Source organism: Equus caballus, chromosome 17, assembly GCF_041296265.1.
Source record: "Equus caballus isolate H_3958 breed thoroughbred chromosome 17, TB-T2T, whole genome shotgun sequence".
Classification (NCBI taxonomy): Eukaryota; Metazoa; Chordata; class Mammalia; order Perissodactyla; family Equidae; genus Equus; species Equus caballus.
Genome location: NC_091700.1, coordinates 88,107,337 through 88,133,937, shown reverse-complemented (window position 1 = coordinate 88,133,937; position 26,601 = coordinate 88,107,337). Strand labels below are relative to the sequence as shown.

The 26,601-nt window shown below is 41.9% G+C and overlaps 1 protein-coding gene across 6 annotated transcripts in view; it reads right to left on the bottom strand.

The window, feature by feature from the left end:
* FARP1 (FERM, ARH/RhoGEF and pleckstrin domain protein 1) overlaps positions 1 to 26,601 on the bottom strand; it is a 288,033-nt gene that overhangs the window by 68,267 nt on the left and 193,165 nt on the right. For all 6 annotated transcript variants that reach the window (XM_070239941.1, XM_070239944.1, XM_023621750.2 and 3 more), the window contains 5 exons: positions 15,763 to 15,805; positions 13,248 to 13,326; positions 6,900 to 6,997; positions 1,545 to 1,659; positions 543 to 690 (listed from right to left, as the gene is read on the bottom strand). In XM_070239941.1, the coding sequence (XP_070096042.1) occupies positions 543 to 690; positions 1,545 to 1,659; positions 6,900 to 6,997; positions 13,248 to 13,326; positions 15,763 to 15,805 (483 nt within the window). The remainder of the gene's footprint in view (positions 1 to 542; positions 691 to 1,544; positions 1,660 to 6,899; positions 6,998 to 13,247; positions 13,327 to 15,762; positions 15,806 to 26,601) is intronic.

Sequence of the window (26,601 nt, the reverse complement as noted above, 5' to 3'; positions counted from 1 at the left end):
GAGCAGTGTGTGTTCTGCTGTAAAATTACTGTAGTGGGTGGACATAGCTTTTACGGACTTATAAAACTGCTACATCTTCAAAGTATATACTACACTTTTCTTTTAAATTAGGTAAATCTGAAATCACAAATAAGCTGACAGGTAAAATCCAAATTAGGTTAAAACAAAAAAGGACCCCATGAATATCATGTGCAGGTGTGAAAAAGGATTTGGGGGTTCTGAAATCTTGACTCCATTATACTATGTTCCAAGCCCAGGTCCATGGAGAAATATAGATTTCTGTGACCCTACAAAGTCCAAAAATGCAAATAAATCTATAATTGTGGAATCTCCAACCAGAGCAAAGGCAAATGAAGTAAGACCTGGAAGTTGAGGGCCTGGAAAGAAACAGAAGCCCTGAGATGAGGTTAGTTTTTCCCTATTTCCTAAAAATAACTATCAGAAGTCTTAGCTTGGACCACCCAAGATGGAATCAGAGTTGAAGGACCAACTCTTATCTCTCCATCCTCAAGGGAACTGAGCTGTGTTCTAAATGCTCTTACCTGAAACACTAGAATTCCTGTATTCGCAACAGCCAGGTTGATCTTAGTACCTTCCCTGTCCTTAGCCGGGTGCAACCGGATCCCATACATCTCCAGCCTACGGGCGATCTCCAGGAGTTGGAAATCTGATTCTGCTGGTGTTTGTCCACTGACAAAACAAAAATTAAAGAGAAAGGCCAGGAGACTTGAATTCCCTCTGTCCATTAATTTGAGATTAAGCAGCTTCTCTTGGGAAATAAAAAGGCATTTCATCACAAACAATGGGGTTACCTGATAAGATGACACCTAACCTGCCATTCGTTATAACCCCAAGTCAAGCAGCTGGAATAAAAGCTCTATTGCTCGTGTAACACAAACCCCCAAAAGTCTATCTCGAACTTGGTCTGTTCTTTTGGAATCTGAGTTTCCTTCAAGGTCATATAAAAGCAAAACACCATCGTGTTGAAACAAGTTTTTAGTCACTTACAACAGATTTAAACTTGCAAGCAAAGTTCAAGGCAACTCTTTCCTGTCGTCACCAGGACTCAAGTGCTTTCCTTAAAACAGCACCAAAAACAAAAGGCACAGGGGCTCCTCTGAAAATATTCTACCGAGCAAAACAAAAAACCCAAATGGAGATGGTACAAAGGTTCCAGACTTTCACAATATTCTTACTCTGTCACTAGTTGACCATGTGCCTTCCCGACTTCCTGTTAATTGGTCTCATACTCTCCTTTTTATTCCAAAGCACGGGGTGTCCTAAAATTCCAGTGTTACCCTGGTCTCACAGGAAAGCAAGCAAGGGGTCTAGAGCTCTGGTCCTGAGGGGGTGACCCGCATTCTGAGAGTCCAGGAGGAGTAACGACGCCCCCACGAGCCCCTGTCTCTTCTTCCTCACTCTTTGCATATTTCTTCCCAGTAGTTACTCTGTGTGTGTGTGTGTCCATGTCTGTGTGTCCATGTCTGTCAGAAGGACAGACAGAAACAGCTCAAAGGAAGCATGAAGCAATGAATGAGACTTACATGTGGTTATGGTGAAACTCCACAATTTTGTCTTCCAGCGCATCTTGCTGAGGTATGTACTTATTTTTTGCTAAGTGCTCTCTGTCTGATGCTTCATCAAAATCCCCAATCTCGGCTACAAAGAAAAAGAAAGAAAAACCGGCCACATATGATCCATACTCCACAATTTGCTATATTTCCAGTAGGCTGTTCCCCAACTAGCACACTAGAAGCCAGCTGACAGCATAAGGTGATCCTAGCTGGGGGGTGTCCTAAGGGCTAGATGTCAGAAGATGTGGATGCGAGGACATGTTCAACAACTGTGCCTACGCGAGATGATGGTTTCCACTCATTCTCATCCTAACAGTTGGAAAGAAAACTTTAGAATCATCTACCTTTAGCTACGCACATTCCTGGTTTGATTTTTTCGTCCTCACCCAACAGAAGGGTCACTTCTACTCTAGGCAGTAAATTCTAGACATGTGGTTTATGACCTGTGACTTCTAAATAAGCCCCCAAATTTCAGGACTTTACAAAATCAACTTTTGAAACTCACATATAAAATTATTAGTGCAAATCCCAAATGCTTTATCATGTAGAGAAAAGACAATCATAAACAGGTGTAAAGGTACATATTCTAATTTGGCTAAAAAAAAAAAATTAAAGTTTATTAAGGTTCTTGTAGTCCCGTGGTCACAAATGACTGGTCAGATTGCAAATTCTTAGAAGTTTTTCATCTACAAAAAGCAGGATGCATATTTTTCTCACGTACCTCAACACAGTTCCCAAATTGCTGTAATCTGGCAATTTAAACCATAGTGCCTTAAAGTAAAAATTGCAGCTTAGCAATACGAGCTGCAGATCAGTTTATACCAAGTTAAAACCTCTGGGACAGCATGGCTTCTTCTTTGCATGATATAGTCTGTGTAACAAGCGTAATAAAAAGTAGCCTAATGACCGGAGCCCAGCTGTTTTGAGTAAAAGCAAGTAAACTGTTGCTATGAAACCTACCTTTCCTGTCGCCATGTGAAGCAGCTTGTCACACTTCAGCCAATGCACCTCCAGTCATAACGCAGGATGTGCCCTATGCATCGCCATAAATTGCACCCGCTGAGAGTATATGCTTTGCACAAAACAGTGCCAACTCACCTGGCACAAGCTGGGCCACTGGAAGAACCACTCACTCACTAGCTTTCTGTTGCTATGACAGATCAATAACACTATTTCCTAATTGCCTTTTCTGGATTAATTTCTCCCTGATTAAATAGAGTAAAATTGCCACCCTCCACCACAGAAAACAGCCCATAAGTGTGGGGACCTGTCTGGCCATATTGCCATCCTCTTTGGTTGCCTTGATGCTGGTGGCACCGACTTTCCTGCAATTCTTTCTATCTGCCCTCAAGAAAGTACAGTCCATTCTCATTATTCATGGCAAGTAGGTTCTATAAACTCCCCATGAACATTGAATGAGCAAATACTAAACCGCTGCTCCTAAGGGAAACGCAGGGTTAGGTTCCTGCGAGACTCTTGAAATAATATTTTTGCCAACTGACCTTGTTTTATGTGTGTTTCTGTTGCAAGACATCATATTTTATGGACATCGTTGATTCATTAACATCGAACTCACGGCCAAAAGCACTATAACTCATGCCTGAAGGAAGCGTATCTAGCACGCGTGTTTATTTTCTCCGTAAGGCACATCACAGCCTTGTTGCACTTAGCAACACCAGACAGCAGTTCAACACGATGCTTGGGGACCATTTTAAACAGGGGAATCACCAGAAAAAAGCACAGAAATGCAGACAGAGCGGCACTAAATAGACCATGAAAAGGACACTCGCTTATAGTATGAGAGCAGAAACAAGAAGGCAGAGCGTTGCCTTGTTCGACCTCAGCTGGAAATGTGAGCACGGGGTGACTCAAATTTTCCACCATCTTGTGCATGTCTGCAAACGACCACGAAACCACCACAAGCAGCGATTTTGGGGTTACAAACAAATTTTATGGCGTAGGCAAATTTGCAAATACAGAATCTGTGAATAATGAAGATTGACTGCATATGGAGACTCACCTAAATCCTAAATTTCTTGTGCGCTTTAAGTTTGGGCTTCTTAACTCATATGAATTTTATAAGACACTCTTTTCCATAATTCAATATAAAAGAGTTAAGAATCCTAGTTTTTGCTTTGGCATCGTGGTCAGTGCACCTAATTGTCTTTTCTTCTAAGTCACCTGACTTTCCCTGCTCTCCTAAAATGCAATGGCAATATGTGACTATGAAATTCATTTTCTCTTCATGTGTTTTTTTTTTTTGAGGAAGATTAGCCCTGAGCTAACATCTGCTGCCAATTCTCCTCTTTTTGCTGAGGAAGACTGGCCCTGAGCTAACATCTGTGCCCATCTTCCTCTACTTTATATGTGGGACGCCTAGCACAGCATGGCTTGCCAAGCAGTGCCCTGTCCGCACCCGGGATCCGAACCGGCAAACCCCTAGGCCACAGAAGTGGAACGTGCGAACTTAACCACTGTGCCACCGGGCTGGCCTCCAAAGGGCAAGCTACTCCATGTCTTCTTTTTTTTTTAAAGACTGGCACCTGAGCTAACAACTGTTGCCAATCTTCTTTTTTTCCTGCTTTTTCTCCCCAAATCCCCTCAGTACATAGTTGTATACTTTAGTTGTGGGTCCTTCTACTTGTGGCATGTGGGACGCCCCCTCAGCATGGCCTAATGAGTGGTGTCATGTCCGTGCCCAGGATGTGAACTGGTAAAACCCTGGGCCGCCGAAGTGGAGCACGTGAACTTAACCACTCGCCCATAGGACTGGCCGCTCCATGTGTTCTTTGTTTGGAAATATGGAAACAGGTTCCTCCTTATGTTTGTAGAATTTGAGAACCAATAAATATTCAAGATATGACTTAAGATTTTTAAATATTTTTATGCCAAGATGTCATATTAGCTCATGCCTATGCTAAATTCCATAGCAGTCTACTCACAGCAAAAAATAGGAACAACAACTCCAAACTTGTGATTTTACTAAATGAAATCTACGAGGATATGCTTGAACAAACTCATTTTGCAATGCACAATCCTCAGAGTGGAGACACACGACCTGCACAAATGTAGTCCTGCCACGTGTCTGAGCCACCCAAGTGGAATTCCAACCTCAGGGCTCTCTAGCGTTTGATTCTTCTCTTTATCAGTTTGTCCTACTTAATTAATTTATAATAAATTAGAGAAAATTAAAAGTTTGAAATATTACAGAAGATATAGAAGGCCAGTGACAGGGAGCAAATGAAAAAATACAGAATATCTGAAAGACAATTCCAAGCATTCAAGTGAAAGAAGAGAGGAAAACGAAAGAGATTTTAGGTTGTGTCCACAGACACAGATGAGGCGGACAGACAGCTCAGCAGGGGTAACTGTCCATCAGCATTAACGTAGCTTCTGCAAAACAGAGACAGGTTGACAGCTCATATCTTCCTGATAATGTAAGTAATTGTCAATAATTTAAATCAACACACTATTCCCAGAGGATTCTGGGAAATTCCTCCTTCCATGACTAAGTGCATGGGATGCTTAAAATTGCAGAAATAGGATTTTATAAGATTATAAACATATTGTATGGCTTGCCACTGTGCATCCAAGAGTATGTAAATAGCAGGAGAACTTCTGAACCCATCTGTTTCATCTTCTTTGGAGAACTCATGATTTTCAGGGGATTTTGAGCCCCCTGTTGGTGTCTGGGGAAGAGGTGCCTATCAGACAGAGCACATGTTTTCTGGGTACCAATGAGCCTCTCCACCCCCTATGTACAAGGGAGATTCACTGTATTAACAGGCTTTAAACAGCAAGGAATATACGAGGGAAACGGTACAAGACTAAATAGCGTCAGGAAGATCTGAGTAAAGGAATTTCTCTTCTGCTTACAAAAAGCCCAGGGTCATAGGCATTCTATGAAGTTACTATTTCAATGAGGAAGCTTCATTTAAAAGTCTCCCACTGTTCGGAAAGGGAGGGCTCTAGGTGAGCGAGGAGAAAGAAAGGAGAGTCATGTTTACTGGACACCTAACATGGATGGGGTATTTACGCTCTCATTTAATTTTCACAGCCTTATAAAAAAGATTCGACTACTCTTACGTTCCAAAAGAAACAGAGGCTGTGGGGTTAGTAACATGCCAGGGTCATCAGTCAACTAATAGAAACCAGGTCTGCCTGATTCGAAGGCCTCCGCCCTCCACTCTCCCCATCTGGAGACGGAAGACTAAACACACGGGAAAGGCAAAAGTCATGGAACTTTCCGTGCCAAAGCTTCCTCGTTTGTAAAATGGGAATAATAATAGTCCTGATCTTATGGGGTTGTTATGAGAATTAAATGAGATAATATAGATAGTGCTGGCACACAGTAAGGTGTAATAAAGCGTACCTATTTTTTGTTTGTTTTCTCTTTCTTACATTTTTTTTTTCAAATTGGTAAGAAAATATCTATCTGCTACATCTGGCAGATATTCAATAATACCCATATATAAAAAATAAGAAGATAAGCAGGGTCTATAGAAATACCTCCTCATATTAGATTAAGGTAATTTGTTAACTATGAGAGGTGACACCTCCTACAAACCTTTGGAAATCCCGTTAACTGGGAAGTTATCAGAATGGGATGGGGCCAATTACATGAGGCTACTTTGTATACAACAGAAATTAAAAAATGATATGATAGCACAACTATTTTTTATATGAGTGCTCATATGTGTTGACTTTTGTCTATACATATGACTAGCTTCTGGAAGCATAATGTGTACATTCCATTTAGGTAACTTCTGCCTTGGCCAAGAGGAAAAATGTGCCCAGGTGAGTTGTCAGTAAGGCTTGGAATGAGCACAATCGAATTTTGCCTTTGTCTAGATTAAGAAAGTGAAATTGAAGCATCACTAGGCTCCAGTCCAGCTTCGTGTGTCTTAGCTTACTAAACTCTAGAGAGCAGAAAACCAGAAGTGAAATCTTTGACAGTTTTATGTCTTATGGCTAACGTTCCCTATTCAATGATGAATATTAAATCCGAGAACAGGACAGAACAAGCTGAGTCTACTTGGCCATTGTCCATCAAGCTTCTCCTTTGAGACAACCAAGATATTAACAATTGCATACTAGTCCTTGAAAAAAGCAGACAACACCAGAACACAGAATTCCTGGGCCAATGTTTGGGGGCTACGCATATTAAATGAGATTAGGAGTATTGGTTTCCACCTATAGGCATACATGCTAACAGCAAAATCACACAAGACATTATTATTGTGTTTAGTGTAAGTGATGTTTTCCCCCATCAATCAGGCCATTGTGCTATTTCCAAGATTTCTAAAGGAAACTGACAGAACTTACATTGTACGATGTGTGAGATCAAGAGGGCAGCGCTGGTGTCATTACACGTCAGCCTGCCCTGAGCCAGGTCCTGCTTCACCTGCAGAGCGAACAGGTACCTGCGGACACAAATAGAGACCGGCGTCACACAACCAGGGTGAGGAGGGTCGGCATCAAGGTCGGGGCACTCCTGGCTGCCTGTCCACATGGGAGGAACTAAAGAAAGGTATATAAAACCAAGGAAAAGAAAGTCTGCACAGGCTGGAATGCATTCCTGGTGCACTGACCGTGACGGAAACACAGCTCCCTAAAAGGACTGCAAGACCTACGCTGTAACCTTTTCACACAAGGAGTAACAGTTTCATTGTACATGGAGAGATACAGCCATAAAAACGTAAGACGATAACTTACCACCCTATATGTTTTTGCAGGGTATAGCAAACATTTAAAATTTTTTCAGAGATCAGTCAAATATACTCAAAAATGACTTTCCACAATAGTACAAGTATTTTTATGGTTAGTAAGAGACAAGGGAATTGAAAAGACAAAGGAGTCTTTTTTGTGATGCAATATACACTTAGCTACTTCCATAAGCCTCAGGTACCAGATCTGTAAAAATCAATTTATTATAATATTCTTTTCTTTATATTGTAGGATAAAGCAAATAAACATTTTTGGTGAAAGAGAAAAGATATATTTATAAATCAAAGAAATTAAATATAAACAGTGTGATGCTAAAATCGATTCGAAATGTCAACATGAACTGATAAATTTTTAGAGAGATATTAGCTTTGCCCATGGCCTAGAAGAGGTGCCACCTCAGAAGCAAGGCCTAGCAACCAGATCCTGGCTCTCACACAAGTGCCCATGAGAAGGAGCCGAGGTAGGTCCTTGGAGAAACGGTCGACTGCAGGTGTGGGGTAGGGAAAGGAGCAGGGAGCCTGGATTAGCCAGTGATGCCTGACAGCAAGGCAGCTTTCAAAACTAAAGACAGATTGTACTAAAAAGGTGAAAGGAACACCCTGAACGGGCATCCACTGGCAAAGGGGTGAGAACTTGAATAACAACAAGAATGATTAAAGTGAATCGAAACACGTGGAATTAATGAAAATTCAAGCATTTATAACAATCCTCAAAAAAGAGAGAAAACAGGAAAAACTGAATGTAGTACCATTTGAGGAGGTTATAAAAGCAACTCTTTACTCAAAAACTGGTAACCAAGGCAAAAAATTGGGCACATAAGCTGCCTCTCCAGTAGGAAAGGTATTTCAGGATCTACAGACAGTCCAAGCAGACAAGGCAAAGTTTTACTTTAGAGAAGAATGCCCACTAATCACGTGGCAGGAATGACAGAAGATCCTCATTCTACAACCTCAAGAAACGATGGACTCAGGCAAGGATTGTTAATTGGTGTAAAACCCATTTAGGAGATCGGACATTTTCACAAAGTAACATGACTTCACTGCATAACGAAAAGATCACAATGTCACCCTCCTAATTCAATGATCAATCTTAGCATCATTAATGAATTAGGAAGCACACAACGGCACTCATGATGAACTCTAGACAGAAAGGTCTAACTTGTATCTGTTGAACCTTTAGAACTAACTTACAGTTTTCAGGAAATACAGAGGATTGTGGATTTAGCTAAATAGGAAGGACTCAGACAGATTCAGGAGGCAGGACATTTTACACTACAACTGGTCCTTTTAATTCAACAGATGGTACCACGAGGAAGAAAAATAAGGAGGGACTTTGCTAGATTAAAATCAGTCCAAAGGACATGATAACCCGATGCAATATGCGGTCCCGCAGCGAATTTCACTTTAGAATAAACAGATATAAATGACATTCAGGGGACAAATAGGGAAACTCGAGTGTGGCCAGGGTCTTAGATGGGATGAAAAGAAGGCATATATGCAGAGAAAAAAATCAAAAAGGATGTCACATGGAAGTGTTGACAGTGGAAATTTCTGGGCAACGGGAGTCCAGTATTGTCATCTTCTCAATCTTATCAGTATATCCTAACTTTCTACCCTGTACATTTACTACGTTCAGAACAACGAAAAGTTATTTTTAATTTTAAAAAAGGGCTTTAACAAGACCAACCACAGGGGTTTCCATAAGAATTAAATGAGGTAATACATGGAAAGCACGGTGACTACAACGAGAACATTCAACAAATGTTACCAAATTTTTCTTTATAAAAGAAAAACTAATTCCCTTTAAGACATTTAGAAGGTTCCATTGTTAAGAACTAAAAAACTACAGAGGCAATTCCGTAACCAGCAAGAAAACTCCCAAAAAACAAAACAAAAATCCACCCACAGAGCTACCAGTTGACAACAGTTGACCTTTAGCCACTCCCCCAATGTTTACTCTTGTTCTCTCTCTCTGGAAAGTGAAAGGGAGGCAGTGCTTATTGTCCTGAACCCAACGGTTCTTAGAGCTACAGGCGTTAATTCTTACCTACGAGGTTAATTTTTAAATAAGTAGGAGAGCTTTCTGTTTTAAAAGCATTGTATTCTGAACATTTTACCATCTAAGCAGTTCCAACACGATGCCCTGTGTTCACAGGGATGGAGTCACGGTCAGAGTCCCACAGGCTTTGGGGGCCTTTAGTGATGGTCTCGTGTGGGCTGCGACACTGGCATTGGATCCTGCAGGCTCACACATTCAGTTAGAGGGCAAGTGCCGTTCTGAAGCCTGCAGGAAGAACTGGTCACCCCCTAATTGTGCTGACTCTTCCTGTTCCAAGGCCCTTGTAATACGAGAAAGACCTTCCTGGGCACGGACTCTTCTTAATGACGGCTGTAAGTCGAGCACGCCGGCTGCTACGCTAACTTTAGAGACTCAGCAACACCTTTTGTACGATAAACGGAAGCAATTCCAATCAAATGCACAACAGCTACAGGATAAGTTGTACGCAGCAGGCACTAACTAAAATTAAACTCATAAACACGTGGAAAACACAAAGCGCTCAAAACGGAATCAATGCTCCTTGGCAGATAGGTGCGTGTGCAGAGGGAGGCGATGCTGGTGGCAGGGCTCACGAGAAGGGACTTGCTTCCAGGGACTGCAAGAGCTGCAAACCACAGCGAGCTGATGCCTAGTTTCAAATGAGTCTATTTTAATTTATCTCATTTGGGAGGTCTTAAGCTTTCTTTTCTTATTCAATGTAAAGCAATCGACAATTTCTCTGCCAGCCTAAGGAAACGCTTCAGCAGGCCGCGCATAACGGCAAAGTCTGATGGGCTGCCTCCACCTGTAAGAACACAGCCGAAGAGAAACTGGATGGGCTGATGCTGGATGCCCGGAGAGAAGCGTGCTTGAACTCATCAGTACGAGAAAAGTGATGCAGAGCCCTACAACGAGAACACGGGTACACTCTTTTCCAAAGACCCTTCCTTGGCGGCTTTAAACCAGCACCTAAGAGTCAGTTCTTTTCTCCTTCTAGATGCCTGCGCCCTGGTGTCCATAGGACAGAGTCCACTGAAAGTGTAGTTCAATAAATAGAAAGGAATTCAGCTACTTATTTAACAGTGAAGTGCCATTTATTCTTCTATCTATATAAATGGGGAGCTGAAAGCTATTCCTGGAGGCCCAGAGAGTTAACCACAGAGCTGGAGCCACTTAGCCTCTGCTAAACTGCAGGCCTGTTCCTCTGTCTCTCTCCTGTCTCCACGTCCCTCACTTCCAGCACTGTCGGCACAGAGCTTCTCTCAAGCCCTCCCTCCCTTGCCATCTGCTATAGAAAAGCACCCGGAATCTCAATAGTCTCATCATTGAATTTCTGCTTATTCAGGAATCTGAGAGTGTGGGAGCCAACATGCTGGATCTGGGATGTCCCCTTCACGTTACACCTTGTGACAAAGTGGAAAACAATGAGGAGCTTCTAAACTTCCGATCAATTTTATCCACCCTGGAGCCAAAAGAATTCTCTCCTCGGAAAAGATGTTTAAAATGTCAGTTAACAGTGGGAGCCAGAAAACAAAGACAACAAAAACCAAAACCTGTCCTGTCCAGCAGAGCCTCTGTAACCTGAGGCATTTATCAGATTGGACAGAGCGGCTGGCAAAACTCCAGGCGCACCCGGCTCGACGGTCACAAATCGGATGGAAGTTTATAATGAGGACCAGAATGGTTGAAAACGACAGACCTCTAGAGACAACAATTCACAAAAATTTAAAAGGGGCAAAACTAATTGCAAAGTATAATGGGAAGAAAAAATACAGAAAAAAAAAAAAAAAAAAAAGGATTTACGCGGCCAACTGCCTAAGCAGAAGAGAGGCCCAGTGAGATGCCAGAGGAAAAGCCACACTGCTGACCAACAGCTGGACTCGCCTTTAGACTGACTTCAATATTCTGAACTTGGAGCAATGCGTGTTCCCGTAACAGGGAAAGCGGCCCCAGAAACTGAGACACAGTAGCCCAGTCACAACACTGCATGAAGACTCTACCGTCATCGGCCCCTCCATCGGGCGCAACTGGGTGTAGCAGCTCGAGCTGCCCCTCCTCTACATGGTGTCCTGTCAACTAAATGAGGTTCCCAGAGGGCTGATGGGTTCTGCAATTCCTGGCGCCCTTTAACTGCTTCATCGATTTGAGGATTGTAAGTGGAGGTAAACAATTAGTGGCAACTCATTCAGGAAACGCAAAGCAGTGGGAAGAGTCTTGGGCTTCACCTCTCCCTTGACTGTACGCCCATGTGCCCAATGCCCTTCCTGACGCAGCCACGTGATGTCTCATGGGAATCTCAAACATAACCTGGCAGGTCCAAACTCTCGACTCTCTGCCCCTCCCCAATCCTCTACTTCCCTCCACCCCTCCCCATTTTAGGAATCGCCAACACCACCCACCCAAATCTAAACATCCCCTCTACTTTCCTCAGACTCCACCCCCAACCCATCACCAAGACAGACGGACCCCACCTCCCGCATGTATTCCAAACGCAACCACTTTTCTCCATTTCCACTTCTCCCACCTCCTTTGCCGCCATCTGGCCTGGATGACTAAGCCTCCATACAGCACATTGTCTTTTCACACCGCGTATCATAGGGCCTCTGACCCACCTCAGTGCACTTCACCTGCAACATTCGTGCCATGTCAGCCCTCTGAGGGGTTTGAACATCTGCAGCTAATTTCTGCCTTGGGCACTGCCCAGCTGCTCCTTCCACCTGGGAAGTTCTTCCTCAGAAAATGACTGCCAGATCCTCAGAGGGACCCCAGATCGACCAAGCTCCAGTCGTCACCCAGTCACCTTCCAGTGCATCACCCTACTTCAATCACCTAAAGAGCTCTTACCATTATCTGATATTTTTCTTGTTTATTTAACCATTTTGTTTGTTCCCATGAGAGTCAGGATTGTCTTTTCACCTCTCTATTCCCAGTGCCTAGAATAATGCTTGCACACTTCATAAATCCTGTTGACTGAATGTCTTTATCCTTTTGATAAATGGTCAACCACTCAAGATAAATAGAGATGTGCTCTGTACCGAGAGAGATGAGGGAGGTGTGACAGACTTGGTCTTAAACAGCTATAGCTTGAAAGGCACAGGTGGCAAAAATCCGGCTGGTCAGATTACTGTACTCGTAAGGGCACTCTTGAAAGCGAGGCATTTTATCCTCACGTGTTCCCATTGGGCTCTGCTCTCTTTCAGAAGACCATCTGCTTTGCTGCAAGTTATAAAATGAGTAGAAGCAGTGATGATGATGATAATGATGATGAGGAGAAGGATGACGACAACAATGATGGCCATGATGGTGATGATGATGGTTATCATTCATAGTGTCCCTCCTGGGTTCCACCACTCAGTGTATAACAGTGCTTATCTTCAAAACAACCCTGGCCAAGCAAGCATTATAGACGCATCGACACCGGCGAATTAACAGAGGTGCACAGGGAACAAATAACTGGCCAAACAACCTCCAAGAGCACAAGTGACACTGGAGGCCAGGCCTGGCCCAATGCTCATGATTCTCCCTGTTGGCCACAGTTTCAAAGAAAATGACCCACAGTTCATGTCCACTCATCCATGGCAGCAACAAAGAGAAACTCTGAGTTAACATCTTGGTTTCACAAGAGATTCATTTCCCAAAACCGTCCTGTGATGTGATAGATATCACAGGGAAAATATGACAGTAATAGGTTGTAACCCAGTTCACTTCATGTTGCAGCCTTAAAGAAACCAAGCTTAAGGGAAAAGGTGATACTTTCTTCTAGAGAGAGGGTTTAAACTGTTAAGCACAGTTAAGCAGATGCTGGTTGAGTAAACACTGTAAAACGTTTAATCAGTCGACTTAGAACATTAACTTTCTCTTCTCCTCAGCACCCCATAGCAATAAGTACCCAGTTTCCAAACCACTAACCTTGTGAGTTCCTCTTGGAGCTGTGTGTGGTCAGGTGGAAAGAACTTCACCACAAACTTAACAACAACATGCTTTGGCCCTAAAAAGGGGGGAAAAAACAGTAAAGTATTTATTGATTTGTGTTTCAAATGCTGTTAAAGAAAAAGACTTTCCAGGGTATATTATACAGCAAACAATGAGTCTCATTCTGAGCTGCCGAGAATACACCCGCCAACGCCCAAGTCACTCAACGGCTGGTCCAATTTGGTTACTAATCACCTTTTCATATTGTGGGGAAACATACCTGTTTTTAAAAAACACTGTGACAAGTATATTACACTGCGATATTAAACTTTTTCTCTGGAGACTTAAATTTTACCCAGGTTTAAAGAAAAGGCATTTATTTGTCTTCAACAATTTATCTACTGGCTGCTTTAGTCCAAATATAGGCTTTAGATAACTTAAGAAGGAGATAATGAATGTGTAAAGCAGTTACGTAATTTATTACTTTTATCTACAAGGTACAGCTGCTAATGTGTTCATCAAATATGTATCTAGCACCCACTTGCCAGGTGCTCTCCTCAGCTCTGGAGAGAAACATCAACAAGATGTGGCACAGCCCTCGTCAGAGTCAGACAAGCCTTGGTTAAGTGTCTCAGAAACCACCTTCTCAGTGAGTTCAGACAAAATCAGGAAGCAGAGCTGGGAGCAGGTGGGCAGGGAGAGACTGTGAAAGAGATGGATAACTTTTCTTTTCAGAGTTAAAATAGAACATTAAATAGATAATAAAACCATCATTTGCAGTCTGAGCCAGCTTGTTTTGATGTACAAGCTACAATGTCAGAGCAGCCTTACCAGTTCTGCCATTTGCAATAACAGCAGTGAGTTTACGTTCCATGGGATATAACACACTATAATGAAATCCAAATTTTAGCGTAGTCATAAAAGCAGAAAATGTCTTTTTCCTCTACGTCTCACTATCACAAAAAAATAGATGTTCTATTATAATTGCTATGATAACACATTCAAGTTCACAAAAAAAAGCAAAAATGATATAGCATAAGATGAAGATGTCAACATATATAAGATTAGGAGGAAAAAAACAAGGCACAGAAGTACTGGAGCCAAGCAAAGCTGGGCTTCTTTTCCTTAATCACCCGAAAGATGAACAGAGACCCTCGAACAGCAATTCCGGATCATAAACTAATAGACAGTTGCGCCATCTCCTCTCAGCAATTCTCAGGGAATTAAATGAAGCTCCTAGCATCTGTAGAAACCTGTAGCTGGGAAGATGCTGGTGCTAAATGCAAAACGACAGCCTTCTCACACAGGGTTGGTCACAGCACATGGGCCTGGAAAGGAGAACCCCTGCTCCAGCGTGGACCCACTAACGACTCACTGTCTTTGGCCTGCATTTGGTAATGTGCTACGAGGTTCCTTTCACCAGGAGCAATTCCCACCACGAGTCACTGCAGGGACAGGTGTCATTCATCTGGACGCTACGCTACCTCCACCCAGCAGGCCTGGGGGTTTCTGCCAGCAGTGTGTCCCACCTCCCCACATTGGTCACTGGCCAGCTATGCAGTAGAGGTTAAACAAGCTACGGCTGTTCCATTTTCAGCCTCGGTAATTGCTTAATTTAAATGACAGAAGATCAACAGTAATTTCAGTTGCATAAGGGCCATACAGACACTGTGTGCCTGTTTGTTACATCCACAGAAACTGCTGTGAGTGGCCTGGTGGGGCTTCCCAACCAGACATAAAAACGATCACAAGGTATTGTGCGCCTCATGCTCAGCTGAAAGAATGCAATTTTGTTACCATCCTCAGACTTTTGCCCAGTTCCTGGCTGCAGCTAGCGAGCACTTGGGATGACTTTGAGAAGAGATCTTGGCTCTGAACTTGACCTCAAAGCAGAGGGCGAGGAGGACAGTCCAGTGCTGAGATGCGGCGAGAAGGGAGAGAAAACCAAGTGTCCTCTCTCCTTTCCTCTCCTAAACCCTCCTTCATCTTTTCTCAACACACAGTCTAAATGCAAGCCAGACTCCCTTCAGTTCTGCTTGCCGTTCAGAAACACACACGTACGCATATATACACACATACACACATTTTGGGCACCTTATTCTTCCAAACCACACCTGCATTCTGATTTTACAGGCTTTGAAGAGGCAGCTCAGAAAAGCCAACATCAATTTTATGAGTAAATGGCTCTACCTTCCCCCTTTAAAAGTGACAGGAAGAAACACAGGCACAGACAAGACAAGCTCAATGACTCTGGGGCTTAATTGCATGCTTTAGCTGTTAATCAAAACAAAATTTGATTTTCCAAGCAAGGTTTTGATTGCCAAATTGTTATATATTAAAATTGCAGAAGATACATTTTAGTATTACGTAGACTAGTGATGATGAAAAAGCAATCATGTAAAAACAGAATCTGTGTCACTGATGCTTGATGCCATGGGGCAGACAATGTCTAGATGAGGAAAATGCTGGCTTTATATTTAACATCACTGTTAAACATACAGTACAGACTTACTTCGAATCTGCTTGACAATAGGTTTTAAGAGATCCAGCCACACCTACAAAGGAAAAAAGAACAGATGCAGACATAAATTCTCAATGAAACAGTGCAAGTATGTTGAGACTTTATTTGGAGCTGTTTAAAATAAAAACATTTTTGAGTATTGGAGGCTGTCTGTTCCATTCGTCTCCAGAATGCCATGTCTTACATCGTCTACCAGTTTTATAGAATAGGTCCAAATTTGCTAATATTATCCCTGAGCTTTGAAATTAAAATCTCTCCTAGACTCAAATAGTTAACTAAGAATCCTTCTACTCTCATTTGTACTTTCATCATAGTTAGCTATTCAGCAAATATTAATGAAAGATTGCGTGCCTAGGTACAAGCTGAGTGAAATATGCATGCTCCCTAATGAGACAACATACATGTATGTATACGCATTTACAGAAGAGCACGTCTTTGAGGGGTATGGAAAGGAAATGAGTTATTTACCGAACACAACCTCTGCACCAGGCACCATTCATAAGCTATTTATCTCTCAAAACAAGGCCAGAAGGATTCCCGTTACCCCGGAGAGAAAACAGAGACTTGCAGAAGCTGAATAATTTGTCCCAGGGCTCTCAGCTCGAGCGGCAGAGCCAAGGCTGAAATCAGGCCTTTCCAGCTTCCAAGTCCAGACTCTTCACACACATGCCCCTCAGCACACAGTTTGAGTGGCAAAATTTTTTTTTTAAAGAGAAACCAGCTGCTCTTATTAATAAAGTGTTAACCATATGGTCCCATTTCACACACGTTTGTCTTTAAATTCCCCTTGAACTTGTGATCATTTGAATAGGGTTCTACTGAAGCTCATATTTGCACATATGACAAAAACAAAGTTAATGCGCTTAATGTAAAAAGGGTTTTCTAAAAAAAGGGAACACCCAAAACTACACAAAGAACAATAGATTAAGTGATGAAGAAAAAAGGACAATGGCTAATGGGAACATGTTCAAATTCAGGAGTAGTCTGCACTATGAATGCAAATCTAAATAATCAAATGCCATTTCCACCCATTAAATTTGCATCCAGATATGCCTGTATGTATACACGTGTTTGTATTTTATACGTAATACCCAAAGTTGGCAAAGGGGTGGGGAAACACACACTGTGTCAGCTCTATTGGTGGATGTATGGACTGGCACAATGTTTCTGGAGACTAACTAAGGAATGATTATCTAAAACCTCAGAAGTATTCCCATACCTACCCTTTCCTCCAGTAATTCAAGTTTGGGAAGTTATATATTATGCACACAAAGACCTATGCACAAGAAATGCTAACCACGCCATTTTTACATATTACTCAACAATAGTGAAAAATTTTACAATAACCTAAATTAAATAAATAAAATAGTCTACCTCTATATGACACATTACCACACAAGCATTAAAAATCGTGTTCTTGATGAATATTTAAGAATGTGGGAAAATGTGTCTGGGAGGCTGGAAGATGAGTGATTTCTTATTGTCTGCCTTTCTACATTATCCAAATTATCTTAAATGAGCACTAAGAATTCTCATAATGAAAAATCTAAAAATTTTAAGTTCCTACTTATTCAGGTTACTCTTCCCCACCACCTTTTCAAATAAATAAGATTTTATAATGAAATTCTCAATTCTATATTCCCCATTCCCTACCGTTCTCCTCTAAGAGAAAAAAATAATGGCATTAGTTGACTTAGGATCATCTCCGCCATCATATTCATAAACCTCAACATTAGAACGAGAATAGTCATTCAAAACAGCAATCTGCAAAATATAATATTTTCTTCCTAAGAATCCTAAAAGCTGGACAAGGTGGCAAACGTATTTCCATTTGATGAGACAACTGATATTCACAGAATAAATGCCCGAAGTTGGAACTTAAACCCTGTTCTCGAGACTCATTTATTCCATCCAACAAAAAATTACTGTGTCCCCAGTGCTAGGCTCCAGGAATCCAATGATGAGAAAACCAGTCATGGTCCCTGCTTCATGGAGCTTATGGTCTAGTGAGGGAGACAGAGAGGAACCAAAAAAACTTCCTAACAAAAGTGAAAAAGGGGGCCAGCCCAGTGGCATAGTGGTTAAGTTTGTATGCTCCACTTTGGCAGCCTAGGGTTTGCAGGTTCGAATCCTGGGTGCGGACCTACACACTGCCCACCAAGCCACACTGTGGTGGGATCCCACATACAAAATAGAGGCAGATTGGCACAGACATTAGCTTAGTGACGATCTTCCTCAAGCAAAAAGAGGAAGATTGGCAATGGATGTTAGCTCAGGGCCAATCTTCCTCATCAAAAAAAAAAAAAAAAAAAAAAGTGAAGTAGCTGAGATAAATGAAATGAACAGGAGTCCCAGTGGACTCCAAAGGTCTAGGATGCAGAGGTGTGACCCAGTCAGGGGAGAAGGGAAGGTAGGGGGGATCCTGAGACTTCATATGAACATGACATTGTGCTGAGATCTGAAGGAGGAGAGAAATAAGAACATATGAAGACACACAGTAAAAACACTTGTCCAGATGCCTGAGGTGAAAGAACAACATGGCTGCAGGGCTGGGCTTGTGGGTCAGACCCCACTGAGGTCATGTTAAGATTCTTTGTCCTTACCCTAAGAGCAATTGCGAAGGGTTTAAGCATGGGGCTGATTCGATCAGATGTGCGCTTTGAAAAGACTAGGCTAACAACGTGAGAACAGACAGAGGGGCCAGAACAGATGCCGGTTGACCTGCTGCAATTGTCCAGGCAAGAGGGAATGGTATTTTGGACCAGGAAGGCAGAAGGAGAGTCGGGGAAAAGTGGGCGTATTTAAGAAAAACTGAAGAGGTAACATCTCATGGGATTTACTGATGGACTGGATATGGCGGCCGAGGGAGGAAACAACGACCAGAATGACACCAAGATTTCTGCCATGGGCATCCGGACAGATGCCAGCGCCATTCACAGAGACAAGGAGCACTGGAAGAGAGCCCAGATGGAGGAGCGCCAGACACTGTGATTCTATGAGGTGCCTTGGATCTCCTGAGGAAGACGCAGTATGGAAACGGCGGGACACTCGGCTGAGCTCAGAGGAGAAGCCTGAGCAGGAGGTCTCACGTTTAGAAGGTGCCACCACCCTGACTCCATGCAGGACAAGATGGCCTCGTAGAGGCCAGAGGACGGAATGCATGGTGGGGGCAGATGAGGATGGAAGGAAAATAAGGAGAGAGTTGTGCCATGGAAGCCACGGGGGGATGGTGTTTCCAGAAGAAAGAATGTGAAGAACTGTGGAAAGGTCAGCTAAGATGAGAGAGAACTGGATATCTGTTTGTCAGCTTACTTAGTGGTGGCTCTGGAAGCCTGGTGGGCAGTGAAGAGGCAGGAAGGATGAATAGTCTTTTCCAGAAGCCGGCTGTGAAGAAAGAGGCAAGAGACTAAGGCAGAGGGGTTGAGGAATCAAATACGGGTACTGCCTATTTGCTTCTTTCTAATAGGAAAGCCCTAGGTGCGTCCAAAAAGGGGGAGGGACTGAGAAGGTGAACAAGAAGGGACGATGGACGTCTGAGGGACCTGAGATGACGTGAGAAGGTAGCTCTGAAACACAGGGGATTGGCTTGAGACAGAAAGAGCTCTGCCATGGGGTGGCGGGGTCGGGGGAGAAAGAAAGGCTAATGACAGATGTTAGTAAGTTTATATTTCTGTGTCAGGAAGAAAGATAAGAAAGTTCCTCCTTGATGCCATCTGTTTCCCCTGTAAACTCTGCGGATTGGAAGACTGAGGTGAAGAAGATTGGAAATAGTGTGTTGCATGGGACTGTGAATTAACTGGAGAATTCTAGTGGGATTCCCCAGGGCTGCTGAGCGTCCGCTCACGAGCCTGCCCTCCCGTGCCCTTTCGACCCCCACGGCCGCCTCAGGGGAACCATCTCAGATCTTCACCATTGCCAGTTCTGCCACAGAATCTCTCTAAACGTCTGCAAACCACTCAGGACAAAACAACCAGGCTCTGGCAATGTAGTTGCCAATTTTATGAATTGTTTTAAAACATCTCTCTTCTGTTTTTGGCATTTCTGTGGAAAGCATCAAATACATGCACCAATTTGAGCCAACTGAGCATGTGGGTTTAGAACACAAAAGCTTGGGACCGTCAGACTGGCCTGAAGCAGCCGGTCTGGTAGAGCTCTGCAGCAACAATGCCACAAGGCATCGGTCCCATCCCAGCTCCGCTGGCCTGGGTGAGAACGTAGGCCCGAGAGAACCTCTCCATTTACGTTAGACGGACACTGGCAGAGCTGAGACACAAGATCTCGCACACGCAGGACTTCAACTGCTATGAATGGATGAGCTCGAAAGCGCAAGAAGAAAAACAGGCTTGAAGTCCGATATATGGGGAGGGCTACTGGGAAGGATTTGAACCGGGCTAGGTCATCTGAGATACATCACTTGTTCCTTCAACCTAAGCAGAACGGAAAAGAGTTCCAGACGAGGTTAAAAGGCAACAAAAGCACTAAAAATCCTTCTTTCCCTGCCAATGGTTCTCTCGAGTGTCACAACTGTAAAGGTCTATCTGCAGCCCCACCTCCCACCCCTTCAACCAAGCCACACACCCCTGTTCTCTGCCGGTCTCCGGGGCACGTCCACAATCCACACTGCCCGACTGTAAATGGATCTGGTCAAAATGAATGGATTTCTAGAAATGTCATTCCAAGTGAGTAGGTCTTACCAAATCAAGGAACGTCCCCTGCTGGGATCTGAAGGCCTATAGAAGAGTTTGCTAGGGACGCCAAGACAAAGTGTTACAGATGAGGCGGCGTGGACAAAAAAATGTATTTCCTCAGAGTTCCGGAGGCTCAAGGTGCCACAGGTGTGGTTTCCCCCGAGGCCGCTCTCGCTGGCTTGCAGTCGGCCGCCTCTGGCTTCACGGGCTTCCCTCTGCACACGCACGCCCCTGGGGTCTCCTGGGGACCTCCAGATTGCTTCTTCTTAAAGTGAAGCAGAGTCAGGACCCACTCGAATGGCCTCAGTGTAACTTAATCACCTCTTGAAAGGCCCTGTCTTCAAGTACTGTCACATTCTGAGTATGAGCGTAGAGCGTCAACATACAAATTTTAAGGGGACACAATTCAGCCCATAGCACCGATCTTCCACAATTTGCTTTCAACACAGTTTTCCAGCCCCCTCTTCCCCTACTTGCCTACGTTTCAGTCAGGCTACCTATTTTTCTCCGATCCCCCTGTTAATGTTACTTTCCTCCTTTGCAATATGTCCTCTGCACCGAAATACCGAAATACCGTTAGGTGAGAAGAAATGCTTTAACGCCCAGGCAAGATGACTCACTGACCCCAAAGCCCTTCTCTTCTTTCCCTAAACATCTTTTGACCCCTGTTTGTGGTAAGTGACATTTTAGGTGGATTTTGTAGGCAACTGAAATATTTGAGGTATTTTGGAAAAGGTCTTATTAAAAGAGAGCCAGTCACTTGATATTAGACAGGCGGCAAGAAAGAGACTATTTCTTGAGCACCTACTGTGTGCTAGGCACTGGATAGGCACTTTACACATACTCATTTAATATTCATTACAATGGGGTTGTTTTACACAGGAAGGAAGCCATGCTCAGAGAGCTTCTTTAGGTTGCCCAAGGTCACACAGCTGGGATTCAACATCAAGTCCATTTGGCTCCAAACCTGTGATTTTCCTGCAACATAACATGCTGCCGCTCTAAAAGCTACAGAACTCAACAGAAGCTCAGCTCTCCTCTTCATGTTTAAAAATCAAAACAGCATACAACAAAAATATTTCTTCATCAACCGTAACATACATAGGAACCAGATAAAATGTTATAGAATATTATTCAGTGTCTATAATTTATTGCAACAAATTACTCTTTCTGTAGCTGACTCCTACAAGAAATAACCTTACTCTGAACTTTTGTTTGTAATAATTTGTTTGAATTTAATTTTTCATGTTAGTCTTAATTACTTCATTAGCTTCACATATAGTTACATTTAAAAGATATGTCAAGTGTGGCTTTCTTTTTAAAAACCTCTTAATTTTTAGAGGTTAATGATTCTGGTCCAAATAAAGTGACAGGGATTGGATTTATCTTCCTACATGAAACAACCAAGAAAGAAAAAAATGCATAACATAACAGATCTGAAGATTCGGGACACGAGGCAATGAGAAACAGTGATCCCTGAGAGACTAGGAAATAAAATCGTGATCCCTGTGGGTGCCTGAGCCTTCCGCCTTGAGCAAGTTTCTAGGCTGTGTTGCAGGGAGGCGGAACCTGGCAAGATCCATGACATGAAGAGATGGGGTTGAGAATGTAGGGAATCAAGGTAGCGAGAGTTCAGAGAGAATAGAAAGCTCTTCCCTGACAGAGCATTTAGGAGAATGTAGAGGGTTACCTTTGAGGAATCAGCTGAATGCTGATCAATGGATGCTTGTCAGGAAAGTACCCAAGACTGAGGGGAAAGAACCAAGGAAAGGATGAGAGCTAACACACCTGGTGTTCACACAGGGCCAGGAATACAGCCAGACTGGAAGACCTCATGATTCACGGGCACTGAGTCGAGTCCTGAAGGTCATCCCTTAGCAGTAGGGAATAAATAGCCCCAGACTGTACACTACACCAGTCCCACCTGACAAGCCTTTTTAAAAGCCAGATTTGCAAGGGCTACATTGTTTCCAAACAACTTATTTGCACCTCAGAACACTCAATAAGATTACAGGAACATAAAGCTACCCAGCACTCAACAAGGTAAAATTCACAGTATCTGACACCCAATAAATAAAATCACCAGGCTCACAAAGAAGCAGGAAAATACAATCCATAATTAGACAAAAAAAAAATAAAATAAAATCTGACCTAACCTAGAACTGACACAGATATTAGAATTAGTGGAGAATGACATGAAGACAGTTATTACAATTGTATTCTCTATGTTCAAAAGGTTGAGATATGGAAGATACAAAAAAGACCCAAACTAAACTTCTAGAGATGGAAACAACATTGTGTGAGGTAAAAAAACACATTGGATGAGACTAACAGCAGATTAGACATTGCAGAAGAAATTCTAATAAATTTGAATTTATTTATTGACCTGGCAGTGGAAACAATACAAAATGAAACACAGAGGAAAATTACCAAAAAATTAATAGAGCATTAGAGAACTGTGGAACAACTTTAGGCAGCCTAATATACATGGAATTGGAGTCCCAAAGGAAAAGAGATGGTAGGGGTGGGGGAAACCAGAAGAAAAAGTATAAGAAGAAATAATGGCTGAAATTTTTCCAAATTTCAAGAAAACTATAATCCTACAGGTCCAAGAAGGTCAGCAAACCCAAAGCATAAGAGCTGCGAAGAAAATTACACAGAAGCATGTCATAATCTAATTGCTCAAAAACAGTAAAAAGAGAATATCTTGAAATCAGCCAGAGAAAAAAGACACATTATGTACAAAGGAACAAAGATAAAGATGACAGTACATTTCTTGTCAGAAACAGTGCAAGGGAGAATGCAGTGGAGCAAGACTTTTAATGTACTAGAAGAAAACACTATTCACCTTAGAATTTTACATCCAGCAATAAATGTCTTTCAAAAACGAAGGCAAAATACTCTTTCAAACACATGAAAGCTGAGAGAATTCATCGCCAGCAGAGCCATATAACAAGAAATCTTAAAGGAAGCCCTTTAATCAAAAAGAAAATGATATCAGATGGAATCTCTCTCTACACAAAGGAATAAGAACACCAAAATGTAAACAGCATGGTTAATATATAAGGTGTTTTAATAATTTAAAAAATTATTTATAGGTCTACAGAAGACAATGCACTAGTAAACAAAAATAACAACAATGTAATGTGGGGATCATAACTCGTGTGAAAAAGAACTGTATGACAACAACAGCAAAAACAAAAAGGTCAGAAAGTGGAAATATACCATTGTAAGTTTTTATACTATATGTGAAGTGGAATAATATCGCCTAAAGGCAGGCTGTGATAAGTTAAAGATGTACACTATTAACCCCAAAGCAACCTCTAAAGTTACAAACTGAAGAGTGATAGCTAATAAACCAACAAAGAAGGTGAAATGGAATCATCAAAATATTCAATTAATCAAAAGGAAGGCAGAAAAAAGGAACAAAGAATGGATAAGACAAACAGAAAACAAATGGCAAGATGACTGATTTAAACCACATCAATAATCACATTAAATGTAAATGGTCTAAACACCTCCAATTAAAAGGCAGGGATTAGGGGCTGGCCCTGGGGCCTAGTGGTTAAGTTTGGTGTGCTCTGCTTTGGTGGCCCAAGTGTTTGAGTTCAGATCCCAGATGTGGACCTACACCACTTGACAGCCGTGCTGTGGTGGCAACCCACATATAGCATACAGGAAGATTGGCACAGATATTAGCTCAGGGCTAATCTTCCTCAGCAAAAAGAAAAAAAAAGAAAGGCTGGGATTGTCAGATTGGATAACAAGGCAGGACCCAACTGTATGATGACTACAAGAAACACACTAAATATAAAGACACAAATAGGTTAAAAAGAAAAGGAAAAAGGCATATCATGCTAACATTAATAATTAAAATAATTTTTAAAAAACCTAAAGTGGCTATATTAGTATCAAAGTAGACATGAGAATAAAGAATATCACCAAGGATAAAGAAGGTAATTTCTTAATGATAAAGGAGTCAGTTAATTAAGAGGATGTAAAAATCTTAAGTATTTGTACACTTAGTAACAGAACTTCAGAAAACATGAAGCAAAAACTGATTAAACTGCAAGGAGAAACAGACAGGTCCACAACTACGGTTGGAGATTTTAACAGCTCTTGCTCCATAACTGATGGAACATGTAGGCAGAAATTCAGTAAGAATAGAGAAAGTTTCAACAACACTAGCAACCAACATGATCCAATTGATATAAATTGAATACTCCACCTCACACCCAAGAATATGCATTCTTTTCAAGTTCCCAAAAACATTTACCAAAATAAACCATATTCTGGGGCATAAAAGAGATATCCGTAAACTGTTTATAAACATTCACGTCATACAAACTACATTCTCCAACCACCATGGAATTAACTGAAAAATTTCCACAGCAAGAACTATGGAAAATCCCCATAGATTTGGAAACTAAATAACATATTTCTAAATAATACATGGGTCAAAGAAGGAACCAAAGGGAAATTAGAAAGTATTTTAAACTGAAATGAAAATGAAAACACAATAAATCAAAATTTACAGGATGCCACTAAAAAGCTCTTAATTTGACAATAATCTTCTCAGAGTAGGCCCGGTGGTATAGTGATTAAGTTCGTGTGCTCCACTTCAGCGGCACAGAGTTTGCGGGTTCAGATGTTGGTGTGGACCTAGACACGGCTCATTAAGCCACGCTGTGGCAGGCATCACATATATAAAATAGAGGAAGATGGGCACAGATGCTAGCTCAGGGCCAATCTTCCTCAAGCAAAAAAGAAGAAGATTGGCAACAGATGTTAGCTCAGGGCCAATCTTTCTCACCAAAAAAAAAAAAACAAACCAAGAGAAACAAAAAAACCCTTCTACTAGTAAGGAATTCATACATATGTATTCTAGAAAATTAGATAATTTGGATGAGCAAAATTTTAAAAATTGTCTTCTACGACCAAGAGACCATGGTCAATACCTTAGAGAAGTTGTTGTCAGAGCTGAGCTTGCATCACAATCACCCTAAAGGTTTGTTAAAACACACACCACAGGATCCTGCTCCCAGAGTCACTCATCTGGGGTGGGGACCTGAGAATTCACATTCCTAGCCAGTGCCCAAGTGATGCTGATGCTGCTTGCTGGCCCGGGGACCATGGATTAGGACCCAGTGCCTTTGTGTTTACCCTTCCAGATCTTCTTCTATGAGTGATGTGCGTAGGTAGAAACATACATACATACTTTTTTAAACTTCTCATCAAATACTCAGACTATATTCAAATTCCTCCGTGTGAATAAAGATGTCTCTACTGTAGTCTGTCGAAACTCATATCCAATCCAGGACCACGCTTCATATCTGATTATGTCCGTTAAGTCTCTCTTAATCTAGCTTGGTCCCCTGCCCTTTTTCTTTTCTCTTTTTTTTTTAACCAACGTTGACCTGCTGAAGGAATATGTGAATAAAATTTGAACTGAAAATTTAAGGATATATATTTTAATTTATTTACAAGGAAAGCTTTAAATAAAAAAGAGATTAAAGACATGTCTGTAAACCAAAGGACAAAATGCAAGGTAGTACCGCCTGTCTTAGGCGTTAGTGTATTACATTCATTAAGCAGTAGCTTATATCCCAGATACATGCAAAGGGAAGTTTTGGAATAGAACCAAGACTTAATGTTATAATGCATCCCTTGGGGTTTCAGGGGGCCTTTTCCTGGAGGGAAACTACTTTTGGAGAAGGGCTCAGCAACAGACCTCAGGCAAGGTACTTGTAACACATCATCAACTCAGTTTTAACCAAAGTCATTTGGTTAATTTGCATTAGCTTTGAAAAATTCAACTCAAAGGATTTCACTTGGGTATTCTGTTATTTAATTGGATTTTTCTCCTTTAATCTACAGTTTGCTGCTTCTGTTTTTAAATTTTCTTCTTCCTCCTTTTAAAACTGTTTAATTTGAAAATGACATGGGGATGCTTAAAACTACTGAAAACAAAGGTATATCTTAGTGAATTATTAAACGGCAACACCCTTGTATCCATCACCTAAGTCAAGAAATACAACTCTGCCAGCCACCTCATCCTAAAACCAACCCCCCCAAAAGTAACCACTATCTAGATTTTTACAATAACTGTTACATTGCTTAATGTTTATTTCACCCAATGGTG